The sequence below is a fragment of the Rattus norvegicus genome, chromosome 3, assembly GCF_036323735.1.
Source record: "Rattus norvegicus strain BN/NHsdMcwi chromosome 3, GRCr8, whole genome shotgun sequence".
Classification (NCBI taxonomy): domain Eukaryota; kingdom Metazoa; phylum Chordata; class Mammalia; order Rodentia; family Muridae; genus Rattus; species Rattus norvegicus.
The window spans coordinates 82056195-82077962 of NC_086021.1; the positions used below are offsets into that span (position 1 = coordinate 82056195).

The 21768-nt window shown below is 45.5% G+C and overlaps 1 protein-coding gene across 50 annotated transcripts in view; it reads right to left on the reverse strand.

Moving 5' to 3' along the window:
- Positions 1 to 3453: 3453 nt before the first annotated feature.
- Ttn (titin) overlaps positions 3454 to 21768 on the reverse strand; it is a 272483-nt gene continuing 254168 nt past the window's right edge. For 49 of the 50 annotated variants that reach the window (XM_039106393.2, XM_063284706.1, XM_039106391.2 and 46 more), the window contains 19 exons: positions 21107 to 21412; positions 20745 to 21026; positions 19956 to 20549; positions 19558 to 19845; positions 19158 to 19457; positions 18378 to 18680; positions 17796 to 18098; positions 17071 to 17655; positions 16645 to 16950; positions 16217 to 16516; positions 15029 to 15604; positions 14628 to 14933; positions 13812 to 14405; positions 7930 to 13694; positions 7642 to 7798; positions 6189 to 6880; positions 5918 to 6071; positions 5108 to 5407; positions 3454 to 4776 (listed from right to left, as the gene is read on the reverse strand). In XM_039106393.2, the coding sequence (XP_038962321.1) occupies positions 4478 to 4776; positions 5108 to 5407; positions 5918 to 6071; positions 6189 to 6880; positions 7642 to 7798; positions 7930 to 13694; positions 13812 to 14405; positions 14628 to 14933; positions 15029 to 15604; positions 16217 to 16516; positions 16645 to 16950; positions 17071 to 17655; positions 17796 to 18098; positions 18378 to 18680; positions 19158 to 19457; positions 19558 to 19845; positions 19956 to 20549; positions 20745 to 21026; positions 21107 to 21412 (12410 nt within the window). In that variant the 3' untranslated portion in view covers positions 3454 to 4477. The remainder of the gene's footprint in view (positions 4777 to 5107; positions 5408 to 5917; positions 6072 to 6188; positions 6881 to 7641; positions 7799 to 7929; positions 13695 to 13811; positions 14406 to 14627; positions 14934 to 15028; positions 15605 to 16216; positions 16517 to 16644; positions 16951 to 17070; positions 17656 to 17795; positions 18099 to 18377; positions 18681 to 19157; positions 19458 to 19557; positions 19846 to 19955; positions 20550 to 20744; positions 21027 to 21106; positions 21413 to 21768) is intronic. The other variant, XM_063284694.1, reaches the window with a different exon arrangement.

A 21768-nucleotide genomic window follows, 5' to 3' on the forward strand; every position in this document is an offset into this window, starting at 1 on the left:
TGAGGAACAGGAAATACTCATGACTACTCAAAGATGTCAAACCAAGCCTTTGTAACCCACAGCCATGTGATGCAGATCTCTGAACCACCCTATGTCCAAAGCCCTTTACCCAGCAGACTGCTTTCTCCTGACGCAAGGAAACTGGACATTGTCAAGTTTCTTAAAAAAATTCATTTGGTTCCGGTATTTCCTTTATTGTCCTGGAGCAGTCTGAAAATATTCTTACTGGGTTTGGCCACCATGGAAGTGGGTCTCCAGCTTTCTTCTTAACTGACCATTCCTGGTTCATCATCTTCCCACTGCCATGTGTTTGTTCTCTAACCCACTGCTGTTGGATAGAGGCTGACCATGTTTGGAAAGACTCCATCAATGTGTTTCTATGAGACCGTAGCTGTGCTTGTCGCTTCTAGTGTTACAAGTTGAGTTTTGACTCTTCCCCCAAAGAGACCTTGGATTCTCAGCCTCTGGTACCTTGGACAGGAGGATATTTGTGATGTATTTGGAGAGATAAAGTGAATTAAGATGGGTCCTGGTCTGGAATGGCTGTCGCCCTGAAGGGGAGAGGTTGGGAGAGAGATACTCATGAACTGAGGTTTGGGGCAGGTTCTCCCCTCACAGCTATCAGGAACAAGCCTGCAGACGCGTACTTTTGGATTTCTGATCTCCAGAGCTGAGATTGTTTTCTTTTGTGCAAGGCAGTCACTGGTACTTGTTTGCAACTGCTCTAGCGATCTAATGCGTCCGATGATGATCAGTGAGACTCTTGGGCAGCTTCTCTCTTCTGCATGGCGGCCCCTAAGAAGAGCTCACTCACTGTCTCGGGTGCCATGCTCAGCACCACTACATGAACTTTACATGTAGTAACTTGCCTAGTCCTCCCAACACTACTGAGAGTGTTCCGAACTATGGATGAGAACCCTGAGGAACGGTGCCGCTCAATAACCAACTCCAACTCATGCAGCCAGTAAGCAGAACCTAGATTTGAGGTTAGCATTCAGGTCACCTCCCATGTCTTCAATGCAGGTGTGTACTTTCTACATATTCTGCTTGCTGCGTAACCAGGGTGTGGATTATAAAACAGGAAGGAAGGGTGAAGGACAAGAGGGTAGTGATGAGAGCCAGCAAGTTTTGTGGATTGGAATCTGGGAGGGCTATGGTTTTTTTGTTCTTTGTTTTTCCTGCTCTCTGTTGCCCCTTGTTGATGGGAATGGGGAAAGTAGAATTAATATGACTTGGAGATGAAGCACTGAGGAACCAGGGACCATTCCCCAGATTACTGAGGGCAGGAGAGCTGGAAGCATCCATGACGTCCACCTCAGTGGGAGGCGCTGTTTTCAGAGGAGCTAGGAGAAAGGTGGCAGGAGCCAGGGTCAGAGTTCCATCTGTCTCCCAAGGCAATCCCCTCGTGTAACCATCAGCAGTGTCCTGTGGTCCATCCAGGAGCTTCCACTGAGGTGAAAATGCAAATCAGGTCTTGGCTTCAGTCCACTCCTCCTTCCTTTGAAAGAAGTTGCTGACATTCCCCTCCAGTAGGCACTAGGAGGATGTGGGAGCTGACAGAGCAGAGCAGACCATCCACAGGCTGTGGCTGATAAGAAACCGCTGTTGCACGCACATCAAACCCAAGTCGTCCTTGGGGAATCACTTCACAGGAGTGAGGGTGCACCGTGGCCTGTGGAGGCCTGAGGACAGTCTTAGGTGCCATTCCTCCTCAGGCGCTGGCTGCTGCCACAATGGGTTTTGGAGGCAGGGACTGTCATTGACCCAGGGCTCCCTGACTAGGCTGGGTTGGCTGGACTACCCTCCCTGCCACTGGGATTACAAATCTATGCCACTGCATTTTGTTTTGTTTTGTTTTATGGGGAATGAGTTCAAGTTCTCCTGCTTGGCCAACATTACTATTGGCCGAGTTATCAGCCCCAGTCTCCCAGTCTAAAGCAAGGACAGTTAACAAAGGTGAGGTGTGCGACTGGTGTTATTGGTTCCCTCACTGCTGCCAGAAGGATATGTGTTGGGATCTCTTTCACTTGAATTTCCTTGAGTGTTGGCTGTTTAGCTGCCCCAGTAAGCAGAAAATCATTCTGCCCTACAGGGACTCTCTTGTCTGTACTCCTTTTTCTGTCTTTCCTCCCCTCCCCAGTCCCAAAGACTACAGTTGCTGATTGACTTAAAGGGCACACAAAGGAGTATCCTTGCTTTTTGAAGTATCTCAGTGGCATTGTGCTCCGTGAGAGATCAGGTTGGGGTGGGGGCAGCTGGCAGATGCTATATTCTTGTATTGTTCTTATCCTCTGTCCTGTTGCTCCTTTCTGTGATAGTCATCAAGGACCTAGCTGCAGAGAATGTTAGTCTTGATCACCCACTGTTGAGCTCCTGTGGAGTATTGACCAGCTAGGCAGGCCTACCTGTGAGTAGGGCATGTCTCCACCTAAGGTGGGCAGCTAACAAGATCGTACTCAAGACTGTGCTGACGCAAGAACCAGGGTTCTGCTTTTAGGAAATCTGACTTAAACCAGAAAACTTGCTGAATCTGAAAGATCCAAACTGTTTTTTTTAGAGAAGAAAAAAGAAATTAAGGTATGTTGTCTTCGGTTTTGACCTTTTACAGTTAATACTGATGTCGCTTAAAGGCAAGCGGTCATCTTTGTATGTTGATAATTACTTTTAGCTATTCGAAGTAGACAAATACAGGTTTTTATGGCATAAGCTTTTTAGTACTAAGTGCATATAAGTTTTTAAAAATTATTTTATTTGATGGAAATGGTTGCTTTGCCTACATGTATGTGTACCACGTGCATGCTTGGTGCCCAGAAAGGGCGCCTGATACTCTAGAACTGGAGTTATAGACGGTTGTAAATCACTGTGTGGATGCTGGGAATGGAGCCCTGACTGTCTGAAAGAACATCTAGTGCTCATAACCGCCAAGCCATCTCTCCTGGGCTTTCAGTTGCTTGAACTGACCACCCTACTTAAGCTCTTTTTTTTTTTTTTTTTTAAAGATTTATTTATTTACTACATATAGGTACACTGTAGCTGTCTTCAGACACACCAGAAGAGGGCATCAGATCTCATTACAGATGGTTGTGAGCCACCATGTGGTTGCTGGGATTTGAACTCAGGACCTCTGGAAGAGCAGTCAGTGCTCTTAACCACTGAGCCATCTCTTCAGCCCCCTACCTAAGCTCTTATTTAACCCTAAGACCTGTTATTTGCTCTGGAGCTATTGTAGTCAACTTAGTTGAATTGTTTCTTGATAAGTTTGGAAGAGAAACTTTTGTGGATAAACTTATTCATGAGAACTATAATAGGCTTTTAAAACAAAATTATTGAATTCATCTAATATAGCAGTGTGCTTTGAGGATGTTTTTAATATTGGAACTTGCAGTTAATTCATGTGCTGTGCGGAAGCCATGGTTCCTCTCCAGAATTGCACAGAAAACAACCAACCACACATTTTGAGGTGCAGATAGCTTGCTTTATTATTATTATTTTTTAATCTCAAGGAGGTCCAACATTTATAACTACCAATTGAACATATGCTGGCATGAAAAAGACTACATCAAATCAGTAATTTTTTATGGGCAGTTGGTAGTATGGTTTTAACAACAGCTTCATTGGTGGTGATGCTTCTCTTATTTTGCTGTGGCTCATTGCTTGGTTGCCCAGTTTCCAGTGAAATTTAAATTTAGAACTACCACACGAGGCATCTGCTGCACCCGGGACCTCCAGGAGTTGACACTGCTCTGGCATAAGAATACATGAATAGCTTGGTTAATCGAGGGGATGGCCAGGAGATGGTACTTTTCCCAAGCCATCCACGCACTCTTTATGTCAGAGACAGCGTGCAGTGAGCGAACAAAGTGTTGGCCGTTACACTTTGCTCTGGTCATGTTTGTCATGATAATTTTAAGTGTGACATCATCAGAGAAAACATAAGACGTTAAAGTGCTGCTTACAGGAGGGTAGATGCAAACATCACCAATGCCTTATGTCTCTGATTCGGTAGGTATCAGTGCACATGTCAGGGACCTGTACAGCAGCATCCTTTCTTAGGTGGATAGGACATCTTCAGTGGGGAATTTCTCAACCCACTGAGGCATACTTAGACATCAACATTATGTTGAGGCACAAAGATTGGTTAAGTATCGGCAGGGTATTCGCTCCATAATCCATAAGAAACTTTCTCCTACCAACAGTTAGTTTCAAAAGTTACAGTGTAAAATGTCATAAAATAAATGGTACAAAACTTTATAACCGTGAATCCGGCTGTATACAGTATGTACATGTCATTAGCAAATATTCTCAGGTCAAGTATGAAAGGATCGAAATGCATAGTTTTGGAACTGTGACTTATTCAGATGGATACAAAACTACTTAAAATATTTACAGATCAGAAAGATTAGTCCATGTGAATCATTTGAGAGAGATTGTGAATGAGCTTAGAGTGTTAGGGCCCCCGCCCCGGGCCCTGGCCCTCTTACATAGAGCGGATATTAATATTCACAGTGGCAGAGTCAGATCCAAATTCATTCCCTAAGCTCAGGGTATAAAGTCCACCATCTTGTTTCTGTACGTCCATGATGATCAGGGTTGTCAGGTCGTCCGTGTTTTCAATGTGGAATCTTCCTTGTTGTTCTTGGCTCTGGATTCTCCTTCCACCGCAGGACCATGTTATTTCCGGAGTAGGCTCCCCAGTGAAAGCACAGGCCACTGTTAGAACTTTGCCTTCAGCGATGCTGATGTCAGAGGGAAGAGCTTCAATTTTAGGTGGAATTCCTTTATGAAACAGCAATGGAAGAGTTTTAGGATCACCGAGACAAGAAATCCCATTCGCTCTCTATCGAATTTTAATGCACCAAGACAGTGGTTCTCAACATGTGGGTCTCGACCCCTTTGGCCAACTCGTATCTCAAAAATATATTTACATTATGATTCATAATGGTGACGAAATTACGGTTAGGGAGCAGCAACGAGAGTAACTTCATGGTTGGGAGTCGCCACGACCTGAGGAACTGTATTAAAGTATTAGGAAGGTTGAGAACCACTGCTCTAAAACTGCTGTGCTACGTGGCTTTGTCTGCCTCTACCGGGAGTTTTTGTGGCTCACCTCTTCCGCCTGCTTTGAGCATTCTACTGGTAGAGCTTTCCAGTTGTGTCATACTAGATTTTCCCATAAAACTGCTGGAACTCATTTCTACAAAGGACTCTTGCACGGAGGACATGCTTTGGGCAGACATGCTCGCAAACTTCATTTCAGTCATGCTAGCGCTCCCGCTGCTGAAGCTGCTGAAGGATGCCTCCTGCTTGGAGGCAGACATTTGGACTGACTGAGACGAGAAGCTTCCTTGCAAGCTCATGTCACCGCTCGTTTTCAATACTACCTCTCTGGGTGGTTCTTCCACTAGAGCTGCGGAGCATAGCAGATACGCAGGGGACATCAAAGACATCTGGTTACTTGGTGACATCTGACGACGACGACTTAACGAGAATGAAAACTTAACACACACAGAAAACACAATCCGAACAGTTGGCTATCAAAGCGTAAAGCGAAGACATATATACAAACGTAACAGTTGCCAAGAGCTAGCCAGCTCGATGGCTCCGAGAAACGATCCTTAAATTTCTACTATTGCATGCCGGTACCAGAAATTGCTAGGAGAAAAATGATTAACTCTATATAAGATGATTAACATTTGGAATACCCTGGGAACTCTTATAGGGCCTTACTTCCAAAATTTAACTTAACCAAAATTTCCATTTAGACAAACTGATGATGAGGATGAATTCTGCACAAGACACCTGTCTCTATTACACATGTGGGTTTCCTAGGTCTTTTGAGAGTTTTCTGTGCCTAAAGCACCAGCGACCCTCACTTCGCCCCCTGACATCTTAGGGAAAATGGCAAAGGTGTACTTACGAAGCACTGTCAAGGAAGCTGTAGCTGAACACTGGCCACGGAAATTTTTGGCCTTAACTGTGTACTTTCCGCTGTCACTTACGGATGCATTTCGGATCTCAAGAGTATACATGTTTCTGGAGCGACTTACACTGATATTTGAAGAAATGGAAATCTAAAAAACAAACAAACAAACAATAATAATGATAATAGGAAAGGGGCATTGAAGTCTTTGGCTAGGGATGTGATATTTTAAATTTTTCTCCAATAGATATTCAAAATGTAAACTTACTGGCAGGTTATTTTTAAACCACTCAATTTCAGGGGACGGCTCCCCGCTGATCTCACAAGAGAAGAGAACATTTTGTCCCTCATTAATGTTTTGAGATCTGGGCTGTGAGATAAAGCTTGGCGCGTCTGAGAGTTCTTTGCTCAGGGTCAAGTCAAACTGACACTTGACAACTCCCTGGCTGGTTTTGCCTATGCAGGTGAGGATTCCCTCATCTCTGTGACTGGCTTGCTTGATAGTGAGGGTTTGGTCACTGCCAGATACCCCGTATCGGTATTCTTCTGAATTAGAAAGCTCAGTGCCGTTCAGGACCCATTTCACATCTGTGGCCCCAGCAATGTTGGCTTTCAGGGTCACTCTCTGCCCACTGGTTATGTTCATCTGGGTAGACAGTGCTTTGATCTCCGCGTGAGTTTTGACTTCTTCTGATGCCTGTGAGGTTTTGGTGACTTCTTCGTGGACAATGGATTTCTCTAGGGAGGCTGCTGCTGACTTCTTGACCTCTTCAGCAATCAGCACTTTGGATGCTTCTTCCTTGATGGCCAGTGTTTCATGAGATTTTACTTCTGACATTTTGATTTCTTCAGAAGTTAGGACTTTTTGAGAAATTTCCTGCTGGACACTTTCTTTCTTCTTGGCTGTAACTTCAGAGGTCTTCTGGGTTGATACTTTCTGTGCCTCTGTGTCTTTTACAGCTAAAAGAGAAACCTCTGTAAGTAGACTTAATTGGAATGTGACTTTTGTCGATTCTACTCTGGGATGTAGTCAAAGTGTCAACTTCTATATAATCTGTAGGTAACACCAATTCTCATTTCCAGTTGTAGAAAATCATGACTTTTGAGATTGGGGCTAATAGTTTCTTAAACTAGATTACATTAAGATAATTTTACAATGTGAGGGGAAACATCTTGAGCAGGATAGGCAAAGATTTGGATTAGGGTTTTGGAGATTTCAAGCAACTGAAAAATTACCTTTTGCAAGACTGAGATGAACTCATTTTAACTGGGATATGAATGTGGCTCATTTACTAAGCGTGTGCTCCTTGGAAAATGGCAAGCACAAAAGACTGAGAGGAACTACCATGCTATGTATTCACTCAGTTGTATTTATATAATTTTATTTTTTGAACCAGGGCCTCATGTAGCCCAGGGTGACTTCAGATTCATTGTACAACTGAGCCTAACTTCCTTCCTCTCCTGCCATAACCCCATGTAATGGTTCCAGGCTAGAGCCCCTAGACCTGCCTGACTTTATTCTTAAATATTTCTGTGAACAGATTGCAAGGTCTGTGAGATCACATGTGGCATTTATGGAAGCATGTACACCTTTTATGCTAATATTGTAACTGTAAATCTGTGTGTCTAGATTAGAAAATGTTTAGAATTGTGTATGTTTGTGTTCAGAAACTATTAATACTGCTCTCTGGAACACATCTATTAAGAACAAAACTACACACCTTTTATTGTTAGCTTGCAGCTAGAGGACACAGATCCAGCAGAATTTGCTACTGTACAGGAGTAAAGTCCGCCATCGGAAGTCTCAGTCTTGAGGATTTCCAAGATGAATTCCTCTTTGTCGTTAGAGAGTTTGTATTTACTGCTTTGTGCAATAGCCTGTGGAAAGCAAGTGATTGGAGTTTTAAACAATAGCTTAATATGGAAATTTCCTTAGGAGGTGTGGATGAGTGGGGGAGGCATTAGATTTTTTTTTTCTAGAAAATAAAGGACATTTTAAAATTGGTTACCTTTCCATCCTTCGTCCAGGTGACAGTTGGCTGGGGCTCTCCAGTAACTTTAATTACAAATTTGGCAACACTGTCTGAAGAAACTGTTGTATCCCGCAGCCCAGTAACAATTACTGGCTTTGAGGACACTGATTCAGGAGCTATTGGTTCCTGCTTCTTGGCTTCTGTCGGCTCAGCAGTTTTCTGTGCTGGCTTCTTTGCTTCTGCTGACTCAGCAGTTTTCTGTGCTGGCTTCTTTGCTTCTGCTGACTCAGCAGTTTTCTGAGTGGCTTTCTTTGCTTCTGCTGACTCAGCAGTTTTCTGAGTGGCTTTCTTGGCTTCTGCTGACTCAGCAGTTTTCTGAACGGATTTCTTGGTTTCTGTTGTGCTGGACACCTGCTCATGGATACTCTTGAAGGACTGTCCAGTAAACTGGAAGCTGGTTTTGGAGGTTCCTCCTTCACCAGAGACCTCACAAACATACTCCCCGCAATCAGATTCACTCAGGTTGTGAATTTTGAGTTCGTAGGTACCGTCCGCTGAGTAATGAAACTGAAAATGCCCATTTTCCTTGAGTTTCTTGCCATCTTTATACCAGGCGACCTCTTTTGCACACAGCGCACTGCTTTCAACTGCACAGGTCAACTTTGCGATGTCTCTGGAAGCTTCTGCTTTCAGGGACTGAGTTATCTTCGGTGGGGCAGGGACCGGAAGCTGTTGACCCTTCTCTGTCGGCTTTGTCTCTGTGGGTGACACGGCTTTTGGATGAGAAGCTACGAGTTCTGGAGATTTCACTCTTTTGGGAGACTTCACTGTTTCTGGGGACTTTACCCGAGGCTCTGGGGACTTGACTCTGGGTGGTGACGTCACAGCCTTTTCAACAGCCTTGGCCTTTTGCACGGTCAGCGTGAACTGTGCTTCTTGCTTCCCGTCAGTGTTTTCGACTACCACGCTGTAGTTGCCCTCATCAGAAGCCTGCACTGAAGAAATCTCGAAGGTCGATTTGTACTTGGCGGTGGTCACTTGGTGGCGAGCAGAAGTACTCACCACTTGTCCTCCACGCAACCAGGTCACGGTAGGTACCGGCTCCCCATCGGTGTCGCAGGAAAACCTTGCAGACTCACCTTCATGGACAGTAATGGACCGAGGCTTTGTTAAAATTCTTGCTGCCAGTGTGGTCTTGATCTTTCTGACTGTGGCTTTTTCTTCCAGTGACTTTTCCTCAGAGGCGGCACTCTTCATCTCTGCAGAGACGTGATGCTCATAGGATGAGAGACTTTCCCTTGTCTCTGTCATTTGTGACTTCACTTCCCTGACCGAAGAAGCGGCTTCCATCTCAGATGTCCTCTTGAATGATGAGATGGCATATGCCTCTGTTTTCGTCAGTTCAGGGAAGACTGACTTGGGAACCTCCTCATCTCTGCGCTGGGAGGCATAGGTGGTGTAATGTCCACCAGTTACATCCAGGGTTGCGTAGTCAGAGGCTTCGCCTTTGTAGTTGGTGCACACGGCACGGTAGGTTCCACTGTCCTCCGTCTGACAGTCCAGAATCTCCAACGTCAGGACCCCGCTTGTGTTGGTGTAATGAATCTTACTGCTCTCTTGGAGTTCTACACCATTGTGGTACCATTTGACCTCAGCAGTTGGCTTAGACTGGACATTCAAGATGAAGCGTGTGTTTTGGCCACACGGAACCCTATGGGACCGCATCCGCAGTGTGATTCGAGGGGCGTGGTCCAGGGTGAAGGGCTGCTGACTCAAAACCTCATACTTCCTCTCCGATGTCTTCTGAGTCTTTAAGGCAGCCTTCATGGACTCGTACCTGGAAAAGATATCAAATCTTGCAGACCTCTCGAATCTTGAGAGGGATCGCTCGCTAGACACAGGGCTGGGAGAACGTGGACGAGTTCTCTCTGGGGTAGGAGATCTTCTTTCTGTGTCGTCTTCATATTCCTCAGCAGGTTGTGGACGGGACCGGATCAGCTCAGACACGGGTCTCATTAACTCGATGTAAGTCGGAGACAGGGAGCGTCGGCGTCTCAGTAGTCTGGACACAGAGGAGGACGATTCCCTTTGAGCCCGTCTTGAGATTTCATATTCCTCTTCGATTTCGGTTATCTCGGTCACTTGCCTCTGTCGTTTTGATTTCTTTTTAGACTTTTCTTCCTTCGACATGTAGTCGAGCTCACTTTTGTATTCTGAGAGACGCTGGGTGGTTGTCACTGGCCGCAGCAGCTCCTCTTCCTCCTTCTCAGCCATGATCCTCTGCCGTAGCTTCGGCTGCCTGTATGAGGCTTGGGCATGCCGTTCCCGCAGCTCTGCATAACTCGTGCTGGTTTCTTCCCTTGTCGGGATGTGATAGGTCGAGTACCTGAAGTCTCTCCTCCTGTCCTCCACCTTGACGTGGGCTGGCGGAGAAGAATAGCGCAGGCTAGAAAGCTCGAAGCGGGGAGGGCTTCGGCTGGGGGGTGAAGCTGAGAAGCCCAGCTCAAGCTCTTCTTCCAGACGTAGCCTCTCTTCCTCCGTTCTCTTCATTGCCAGGTAGTCATCGATGGGGAGGAGGAGTTCCTCATCTGAGATGTCACCCAGAGAGCGTCTCCTACGTCTATAGTAGTAAAGATCGTAGTCAGGGGAAGGGGTACGCCGTCGGGCCGGCCTCACCATTTCCAGATCATCTTGGGTCAGTTTGGGGATGCGCCATTTAGGTCGGTATTGGTCGGTAATGCGAGGAAGAGGCATCACATAGAACTGCTCCCACCTCGAAAGGCGGATGCGTTTGGGCCTTTTCTGGACAACTCTGTCAAGTTTCCCGGGCATTTCATATTGATCCCGGATCTTCTTGTACCACTTCATGTCAGACATGGGCACGAACTGCTTAATGCGCTGGTCTTCTTCCACCGTGGCTTGTTTGAACCTGCGGGGCTCAGGGACTTCGTAAGGCATGCGGAGTTTTCTCTCCTCTTTCTTTTCCTCCGTCTCAAGTCGGTATTCTCCCTTGACAGTCTTGGTGCTCACAGCTGGTTTATAAAGAATGGCAGCTTCCCTCAGAGCCTCTTGGGCTACCGGAGTCAATGGCACAGTTTCGGTTCCAGAGAGAATTTCAGCCATCCTCAGTGTCTTGTCGATCTGTTTTTGCACGTGGCGCTCACGCTCTTCTTTGGTCTGGAATTCCTGCTTGACATAGCGCAGCCGGTCTACTTGTAGGTGAGCCTGGCAGCTGGTGGATCCGGCTGTGTTTGTGGCCGTGACTCTGTAATAACCTGTGTCTTCAGGCAAGGTATCCCTGATATGCAGTGCGTAATAATCTAAGCCTTCATGGACAATTTCAATGTGGGGCCCCAGGGACAGCGGCTGGCCATCTTTCTCCCATTTTAATGTTGGTGCAGGGATGCCAGAAACTCTGATCTCGAAGCAGACACTCTGGCCTTCGTGGCACTCGGCATTCGCCAGCAGCCGCTTGAACATGGGTCTGAGTGTGGTTTCTGTCGGGGGTGGATGTAAAGTCACAGTCAGCTTTGCCTTACAGCTGTCTTCACCGTGTTTGTTCCTTGCCACAACGGCGTATTCGGCATCATCGTCTGTGGTTACACTGTTGATTGTTAGTTGATAAAGACCCTTGTCGGACTCGAACGTGTATTTCTTGTCGTCATCACCTGGCTTGATTTTCTGACCCGATTTATACCATGTCACACGAGGTTCTGGGTGGACGGTAATAGTTACCCCAAAACGGACATTTTCACCCACATACGCCGTCTTGTTATAGAGAGGCAGGGTAAATTCTGGTGGCCTTTCAAGGAGCCGCATCGCATCTGTTCTGCGCTTGACTTTCTTGGTTCTGCGGCAGTAGTAGTCATAAACTTCCCTCACGCCTTTAACGAACAGCTCTGCGTAAGAGCTGTCTTCACCGTAGTCATTGACGACTTTGCATCTGTAGGTCCCATCATCGAATTTGGTGATGTCTTTGACATACATGGTGGCCACTCCATCTTCATAGGTGATTTCGTATTTCTCACTGTTTTCCAGCTGTCTCACGCCGAAGTACCAGGTCACCTGGGTAGACTGATCATAGTTTTCGATCTTGCATACATATTTGACATAGCCGCCCTCTTCGCCAATGGCGTGCATTATTTGCCCAGACACCGGGCCAATTTCGATGGAGGCCACTTTAACTTTAGCCACGCTCACTCCCCTCTGAGATCGTATCGCGCCCCCACAGGAAATTCGGGCTGCTGACACAACCATATTGAGGTCTTTCTTGATCAGGGTGTGGTAGTACCGCCGGTGTCTCAGTGTTCTGATGACTTTAGTACTGACTCTGTCCATCCTCTGCTTTAGCCATGGGTGCTTCAGGGCCTCTGAGGCTGTCATGCGAGATTTCCTCTCTTTCACCAACAGCCGGTCAATGAAATCCATTGCTTCAAGGCTAATTTCTTGGAATGCTTCTTCATCAAAAGTATATTCAGCATTCATGATGTTCTCAATCATCTGTTGGTTCGTTTCAGCCAAAAATGGGTTGATTCCACTCAGCAGCACATACACCAGTGTACCAAGTGACCACATGTCTGTGGCAGAGCTGACAACATCGTGCTGGTGGACTTCAGGGGCGTAGTATTCAGGGGCAGTGAACAAAAGCCTGAAGTTGTCTCCTGGCTTCAGCTGACGTGCTTGACCAAACTCTATTATTTTAATAATGGAGTTCTTTCTTGTCTGGTAAATGATATTTTCTGGCCGAATGTCAAAGTGGCCAATATTCTGACTATGTAAGAACTCCAATGCTTCACAGACCTGGCGGACATAGCTTACAACTTCCCTTTCATTAAGTTCAAAGGCACTCGTATTGATGCGTTCAAATATGTCCAGTCCTGATATAAATTCAAAGATCATAACCAATTCTTCCATGCTTTCAAATGATTCATGGAGGTATAAGATGTTTCTGTGCCTAGCGATGTTTAGAATGGAAATCTCTTTCTTGACTAAAACCTGATCGGTCCCTTTCACTTTAACAAATTTGGCCATGAATGTCTTCTTCGAGGATGTTTCCACACAACGGTGGACGATTCCAAACTCGCCACGCCCCAGATCTTCAGCTATCATGTATTTCTCGTAGAGTTCCTTAGTTTTGGAGTGTGATGCTTTAGTCATGGTGACTTCTCTGGTTTCATCCACCTCCTCATCATAATTCATAGCTCTGGTCTTATCTTCTTTGGTAACGGTTGGTTCTGAGGGCTCCGATGGCTTGCTCAGGCCAAATTTATTTTCAGCTATTACTCGGAACTGGTAGCTTGTTTTTCCAAATAAGTTGACCACGGTATAACGTGTTTCTCGGGCCTGTCCCACGCGGAGCCATCTTTCTGCAGTAGTTGCACACTTTTCAACAATGTAGTTGGTGACTTTGCTGCCACCATCAGAAGCTGGCTCTGTCCAAGTTAAGTTGACAGAATCTCGTGAGACATCGCTAACTTTGACACCCCTGGGTGGGTCGGGGACATCAGCAACATCCAGTTCAACTGTCTTTTGATCAATTCCAAATCTGTTTTTAGCACAGACGACATAGAAGCCAGCATCTTTTCTCTCCACTCCATTGGGGAAGACAAGTGACGTGAAGGATCTTGTGACAATCACTTGGTAGTGGCCATTATTATCAATGAGATCTTGTCCTTTCTGCCAGGTGATCACAGGGTCTGGTTTACCACTGAAGGGGATCTTGATGCTGACCACTTCCCCTCGGAGAGCATGAACCGCTCCCATGCCTTCGAGAGTCTTGGGCAAGTGTATCTTAGCTGGAACTATATCAAGGTAAGAGAACAAAGAACACGATTTAGCAAGACTTCATAATACTTGGCCCCACAAATTAACAATAGGTTGTCTAACACCAAACCAATGGTCAGAGATTTGTCTTTTACCTTCCACTTCCAAGGAAGCAGTGCCAGACACGGATCCCCCTTGGTTGGTAGCTCTGACTTGGTACACCGTGGCATCATCATCTGTGACGCTTGCAATAATGAGCTGGTGGTAGCCACCTTTAAATTCTTGAACTCTGTACTTGAGTCCATCTGCGATAATTTCTTTGCCTTGTCTGTACCATTTCACAATAGGCTTCGGGTGACCGGTCACCTTGCAGACCAAAGTGGCGTTGCTCTGGTACCTTACATTCAGGTTCCTCAGCTCCTCCTTGAAGTGTGGAGCCTGAATCGGAACGTCAGATTTTGGAGTGACAGGTTCTGATGTTTCACTCCATTCACTCTCTCCACCCAGGTTTTCACATTTTACACGGAATTCATATTCAAGACCTTCAATAAGGTTTTGCACGGAGAAGACGGTTTCTCGAATTTCTTCCGTTGTCACAGCAATCCACTTGTTTTGCTTCTTCTCGCGCTTCTCGAGGTAGTAATTTCTGATCTTTGCACCTCCGTCGCTCGCGGGTGGCTTCCAAGCCACAACGCAAGAATCCTTTGTGACAGCCGTGATGGTTGGTTTACCAGGAACGCTTGGCTTTTCTATTAGAAAATAAAAAGATTTGCCATGTTTAAAATAGCTTTATTTGAAAAAGGAATCTCATTTTAAATAAACAGAATTACTCCAAAGTTCTGTGCGACTACAAAGAAGGGATAGGGTATGCACATTCCCCTTTAAAATACAAAAACATTCAATTTTCAAGTGAGAAAGATTATGTGTTATCTGAATCTTCCATTTCCCCCTCAGACTTCACTTCTGCTCACCGAATGGACTCTTGATGATCACCACGGAGGCGACCTCTAGTGGCTCACTGATGCCAAAGGTGTTCTGAGCTGAGACTCGGAAATAATACCCGGCATTTTCTGTGAGGTTCACAATTCTACAAGTTGTCACTGAGATGGCTGAAGACACCAATTGCCATTCAGCACCCTCCTTGGCCTCACATTTCTCCACCACGTAATTGGTGATCCAGGAGCCGCCATCATCAGCGGGCGCTTTCCAGCTGATCACCACCGAGTTCTTGAGTAGTGCTTCAATCACAATGGGTCCCGTAGGCTTGTCTGGTTTATCTGTTGAGAGAAAGCACAGTTGCGGTGGGTTTCACAGTGTGTCCCCCTGAGACCTCTAAAAGGAAACTCACTTTTCGAAAGCAAAAACCAAATACCTTGTATTTCCACGTCTAGGATGGCATCAACCGTCCCAAAGACATTGCTGAGTTGCACCTTGTATTTCCCGGCATGGGTCTTACGCTGGACATTCTTCATGACGAGATGGGTATAGTGCTCAGTGTTTTCAATGGTAATGCTTTCTGAGTTTTGCAAAAGTTTCTGGCCATGGTACCAAGTCATGGCAGGTACCGGGCGACCAATGTACATAACATGGAGCCGAAGTGTAGATCCCACAGCACCATAATATTTCTCTTTGAGTGGGTAACCGGGATGGAACTGTGGTGCCGCCTGAAGAAGCAGCTTACTGCTGGTTTCTACTTCTCCGACTTCATTAGTGGCTACACATGTGTAGACGCCTTCATCTTCTTGTTCCTCTGTCATTACTGTCAGAGTGTGTGTGCGCCCATCTGAAGACATTTTGTACTTCCGGCTTTGTACGAGCTCTTTACCAAATCGGTACCATTTAATGTCGGGAAGGGGCCTTCCAACTATCTGGCACGAGAGTTGAGCGGCTTCGCCTAACTTGGTGGTCACATCGGCCATTTCCTTGCGCACTCCTGGGGCTTCTCCGGCTGCACATGATGAAAGAGTATGTTAGACGCGTCGTCACTACTGAATCTGTAATCTGTTTGGGCATGGTGGTAATGGATTATCCTATTGACTAAGCTTTAATAGGTGCTATGATGTGCATCTAAGAGTCCTCTATGTTTCTAGGGCCAGATGGGAAATGGTGATTAAGTGAGCGCATCACCCTACTCTATCACATTGCAACTCTATGATTGAGAGGGCATTAGGATGTAGTGTGAGATTTTGAGGGAATGAGTCTCTTGGCCAGTTTAAAGGATTCTTGTCCTTACTTTGGTTCACTGAAGTGAAGTATGTTTGTTAACCTTCCAAATCTTGCTAAGAGGTCATAAAACCCAAAAAGCCTTATTGCATCAGAAGGGGAAACTGCTCAGGAGAAATGCTTAGGCCCTGTAGTCTAAGTTAAACTCCAGCAGGCTTGATTGGAGACCGGAGTTAAAATTGAGGGCTTTGACAAGCGTACGCATGTAAATACATTTGGTCAGAAGCCACCCTAAATACAAAATGCCAGCAGGAGAGTTTAACTTAGACTGCAGGAAAGGGTTAGTTTCCACGGGTTTCGTTTGTCACCCACAGAGAGAGAACCTTGATCTACTTACATGTTAGTTTTGTCTTGACAGACATAGCTGTTCTCCGTGGTCGGCTGAGCCCAGTCTCGTTCTCAGCAAATACTCGGAACTCATATTCAGTTGCTTCTAGCAAACCTCCGATGGTGAACTGCCTGTCCTTGATCCGTTCCTTATTGCTCTTCTTCCAAGCACTGTCCCCAGACTGTCTGTACTCAACCCAGTAGCCAAGGATTTCTTTGCCACCATCGCATTCGGGCTTCTCCCACTGGAGGATGACACTGTCTTTGGATATCGAAAGAATCTCGAGTTCTCCTGGTTGGCTTGGCTTATCTGAAATATTCGAGATGATTAAGAAGAGAATTAGGTTTACTGGTGGGAAACAGGCAAAGGTGAAAACTGGCTTGCTCCATGGTTTTTATTTATTTATTTTTTTGGTCCCGTTTGGAAACTCTGCTTACCGAAGGGATCTTTGCAAACGACGGGTTCAGAAGCAGGGCTGGTCTCGCTAAGGCCCACGTCATTCTGTGCGATGATACGGAATTGATATTCTGCGTCAGGAACAAGGCCAGTGACCGTGTACATGGTGGTGGTGATCTGGGTTTTGTTGTGTCTGACCCACTTGTCAGTGGACGTCTCCTTGCGTTCAATGTAGTAGCCTGTAACTCGAGAGCCACCATCATCTTTAGGTCGAGACCATGACAAGCTGACGGAACTTTTGGTCACGTCAAGTACTTCAGGAGGATTGCTTGGAGGTTCTGGTGGATCTATAAACACAGGTGAGAAATCACACATGGGGATCAGATCTGGTGAGCCGGCGGTTGTAACTTAAGCAGTGTAAGCATTCAAACCAACTTTTCTACCTCTGTGGCTGAAAGAACACTTACTCAGTGGCGTCTTTGGTATGACTGGCTCCTCAGATTTCAAGGGTTTGCTTATGCCAAACTGGTTTTCTGCTGAGACACGGAAATGGTATTCCACATTTTCTTTGAGGCCTTTTACTACCAGAGATGTGCCTCGGACTCTGGAGTCGATGGTATACCAGGCAGCCTTAGGTACCTCTCTTCTCTCAAGGATGTAGCCCAGGATGTCAGCACCACCATCATCAGCAGGAGGTCTCCAGCTGACCCTTACAGAGCGGGTTTGTATGTCATCATATTCGAGTGGCCCTTCTGGAGTGTTGGGACTTCCTATTACCTTGACCTTGATGTAAACTGTCTTCTTGCCACATTTGTTTTCCAGGACCAAGTCATAAGTTCCAGAATCATTTCTGTCTGCTTCTTTGATCACAAGCTCAGTGTGTGTTTCAGACGTTGCAATCATGGCACGCTTACTAACGTCTTGGCCTTCCTTGGTCCATTTACATATTGGGAATGGTTTTCCTTTGATTGGTATGGTAAGCCTGATGACTCCACCTTGTCGCACAAAGACCCCTTCCTGGTATCTTTCGTCAAGTTCATAGTCAGGGTATTCTGAGGAAAAAGGAAGAATTACAATTCATATATATATATATATATATATATATATATATATATATATATATATATTGAATGGCAGGTAGGAAAAAGTCATAAGGCAATTCTGGCAACAAGTAAGCAGCCATGTATTTTACCTAGCATCTCCGTGACTTTGACTGTTCCTGGTACCTCAGCAGGCTCTCCAGGTCCACCAGCATTACAGGCTAGGACACGGAACCTGTATTCAGCGCCCTGAGGTAGGTGTGTTAGGGTGTACTCCCGAATCTTGGTTGGGGTGGTGTTACATTTGGTCCATTCACGTTGATCTACCTTTTGCATTTCTATCAAGTACCCTGTGACTTTAGATCCACCTTCGTCCTCTGGAACACTCCAGGCCAGGGAGACTGATGTTCTGGTTGTATCTGTAACTCTTGGATTTTGTGGTTTTCCCGGTGGAGCTAGGAAAAAAAGAACAGACAAAAAAAAAAAAAAAATCCTTGTTACAGTTGCTGCAAAGTCATATATTGACCATGCGGTATAACAAATTCAATGTGTTGTTGAATACGTAGACTGTTAGCACTTTTGGTTTTTACATTTTTGTATTCTGTAATTTTGTTGTGGTGGTGATTCCATAGCTGAATTTCTCAGAACTCATACAGCTGCATACTTTAGAAGGATGAGTTTCACCACATAACAATTGTATCTCAACAAACTTGGTGTATACTAAAAATATTTACCAATTGGATCCATGGCAACGGTGGGTTTGGAAGGACGACTTGGTTTTCCAGTCCCTCTTGCATTAATGGCTGTGACCCGATGTTCATATTCTAAGCCTTCAATAAGGCCAGTGGATCGGTACCGTGTCATAGTCACTGGTACTTTATTTACACGGACCCACCGATCAGCTCTTACTTCTTTACGCTCAATGATATATCCGGTCACTTGGGAGCCACCGTCATCTTCAGGTGGATACCAAGTAAGTGTCATGCCATCACGGGAGATGTCAAATATCTGTAATGTTTCTGGAGGTCCAGGAATACCTGTAGGAAGGCAGAAAAAAAAAAAACCCAATATGCCAACATGAGCAAAGGAATCCAGTTTGTGTGTACTGTGGTTTCAGTTGCTATGAAAGACAAATGACCATTTCCCTAGCACTTTCACTTGTGCCTTTTCCATTTTTGCTGTATTTATAAATATTGATTCAGCACACATTTTATACTTTCCTCTATTGGGCTGTCTATAGTTCCTCCCTTGCATGCTTTTTCTCTTCCTCCCTTTATTTCTTCTTCCATTTTTCCATTCTTTTTTCCTCCAACTCCTTTTCTTTTAACCAAGTAAGAAGGTTAAAAAAAATGAATAAATCTAACACTGTCGAAAGCTGCCGAGCACGGCTGTTTAGAAACCTTAGGAGAACCCAGGAGTTAATTTTACAAGCTGTATTTCTGCTCATCAGGGGAGATAGGCTCTAAATTCAGAGTCAGCTATAGGGAAAATGGTGGAGGAGTTCCAGAACTTACTGATGCTGCTTCGGCATTCAATGACCTCAGACTGCAAGTACGAGCCAATCCCGAAGCGGTTTGTTGCAGCCACGCGGAACACATATTCATTTCCTTCGGTGAGTCTGGTAAACTTAAATGTCGGTCTTGTTACAGACTCGGAAACTGGCAGCCATCCTGGACGATGGGCGTCGCGCTGTTCTACCACGTAGCCACTCAGTGGAGCACCGCCATCCAATTCAGGAGGTTCCCAGGATATAGTCACTGAGGTGGCATCAACTTCATCAATCTTGATGGGCCCAATTGGTGGACCAGGCTTGTCTGAAAGGTGTAGAAATCGGGAGGTGAATTTTTACTTCAAACCAAAACTGGGGATTTAACCATTGGACGACTAAATGGTAACCCTGCCAGACATACTTACCGAGAATAACAACTTTTATTGTCTCTGAGGTGGTTCCCGTAACATTCTTCAATTCGAGCATATATTCTCCAGTATCTCTTATAGTGGTTTCACGGATGGTTAGCTTGGCGACTTTAGTGTGGGTTTCCACGGTGACACGCTCCGATTCTCTCAGTTTAGAACCAGCAAAGAACCAGGAAGCAGTAGGTGGTGGACGGCCAGTGATAGGTATCACCAGCTCGATTGGTCTGCCAGCTGGGACATGGATGGTCTTCTGAGGCATTGTAGAAAGGTCAATTGTTGGCAATACTGTAAGAAAGAAATCAGGCATTTATTCTCACATATGATCTGAAGAGGGAGTGTCCTGCAACCTCAATGTTTTCATTTATTTTGCATTTATGCAGGCATTCAGTACCTACCTCTGAGGTCTTGCACAGTCACTGGTGTGACGATCTCCCTTGGTTCCGACACACCTTTCTCATTTTGGGCCCTCACTCTAAACAGGTACTGTTCACCTTCATTCAGGGAAATCACGGTGTGATCTAAGACCGTGGGCTTCAAAGTGACAACTTTCATCCATCTCTCTGTGCCAGCTTTGCAGGCCTCAAGGACATATCCAGTGAGTCGGCTGCCGCCATCATAGAGTGGTTTCTCCCAAGCAAGAGTCACGGTGGATTTGGTGACATCAACCACTTCTAGTTTTGTGGGCACCAGAGGTACTTCTGAGACGAGAACTGCATCTGATGTCTCACAAGGCTCCCCAATACCATAGATGTTTTCTGGGAGCACTCTAAAGTAGTACATGGTTCCCTCAACGAGTCCAGATATTCGGTAAAGAGTCTTGCTGCATTTGGTGGTCACTGTCTTGAAAGCTCTCATGGCAGCCTCTCGCTTTTCAATAATGTAATTGTTGACCGGAGCACCACCATCAATTGTGGGGATTTCCCAAGTGATGGTCACAGAATCTCTGGAAACTTCTTTAACATTCACTGAAGGACAGGGACCGGGAGTATCTAAAAAAAAAAAAAAAAAAGATCAGAAGGAATGATTCATACTTACTCTTTATTGCTCGATTGATACTTTTTGTCTATGTTACAGGAAAATATAATCAATGTTGGCCTCTTCTACTGAGGTAATCAATAATAGGCCAAGGTGTGACTTTTTGTGGGCTCTACTTGCAAATTAGCTCAACCTAAGAAAGTGCTTACCATAGACTTTAACTAGGACCGTTGCTGATTTCTTGCCAGACTGGTTTTCGGCTTCAATTGTGTATTTTCCAGCATCATACCGATTAACTTTGTCCACAATGAGCAAAGAGTAGCTCTCCGTGTTGTCAATAATTGCCCGATTTGCAAGGTCAATGCCTTTCTTGCTCCACGTGATGACAGGAGAAGGTCTTCCGGATACGGACACCATCAGGCGCAGTGAGGCTCCGGCCCTGATGATCACAGTCTTCTTCAGATCATCCGCAAGCTCAAGGTCTGGTATTTCTGTAAATACGAAAACGCAGTCAATTCACGAACAGATGGGGCAAGAAAACAACACCTGTAAGCGCTCCTGCGTTAAATACCTAGTCTTTCCACCGGCTCAATTTCAGCAGTCGTCTCGCTGTAGTCACTCATACCCTTCGCATTCACAGCAGCAACCCTGAAGGAGTACTTCTGGCCCATCTTAAGGTCTGGCACAGTGAATTCGTTGTTTCTTATCGTGGTGTTCGTATGCACTCGGCACCATTGATCTGTGTCCTTCTCTTGCATTTCAAGGACGTACCCTATGATGTCAGTACCACCGTCATACATGGGTTTGGTCCATGCCAAACTAATACTGCTCTTGGTGGTATCCACAACTCTCGGGGCAGAAGGTGGTCCAGGGGTGTCTGAAATTTAAAAGAGATAAAGGCACTGCACAAAGGAGGAGACTTTGGGAATGACAGTTTTGTTTTCAAGACAGTTTTGTTTCCAGAGGCATTCAGGACTTAGGAAGGCCCTTTTGGTAAACAGCGTTTTAAATTTTGATACCCTATGGCAACATTCATGCTGTATTATTCCTATAATTATTTCAAGATTTAGATTCTCCGGAGATGCAGCTATTTCTGTCTCTCACTTTGGCTGGCAATAGCATAGTCTCTCTTAACTTTCTTAGCTTGTTCTTAGGGACTTTTCTATAGTTGTCCCTCTTTCACTGGGTTAATATGACACATCTCTATTGTAGGAATCTGGTCCTGCCTTTTTC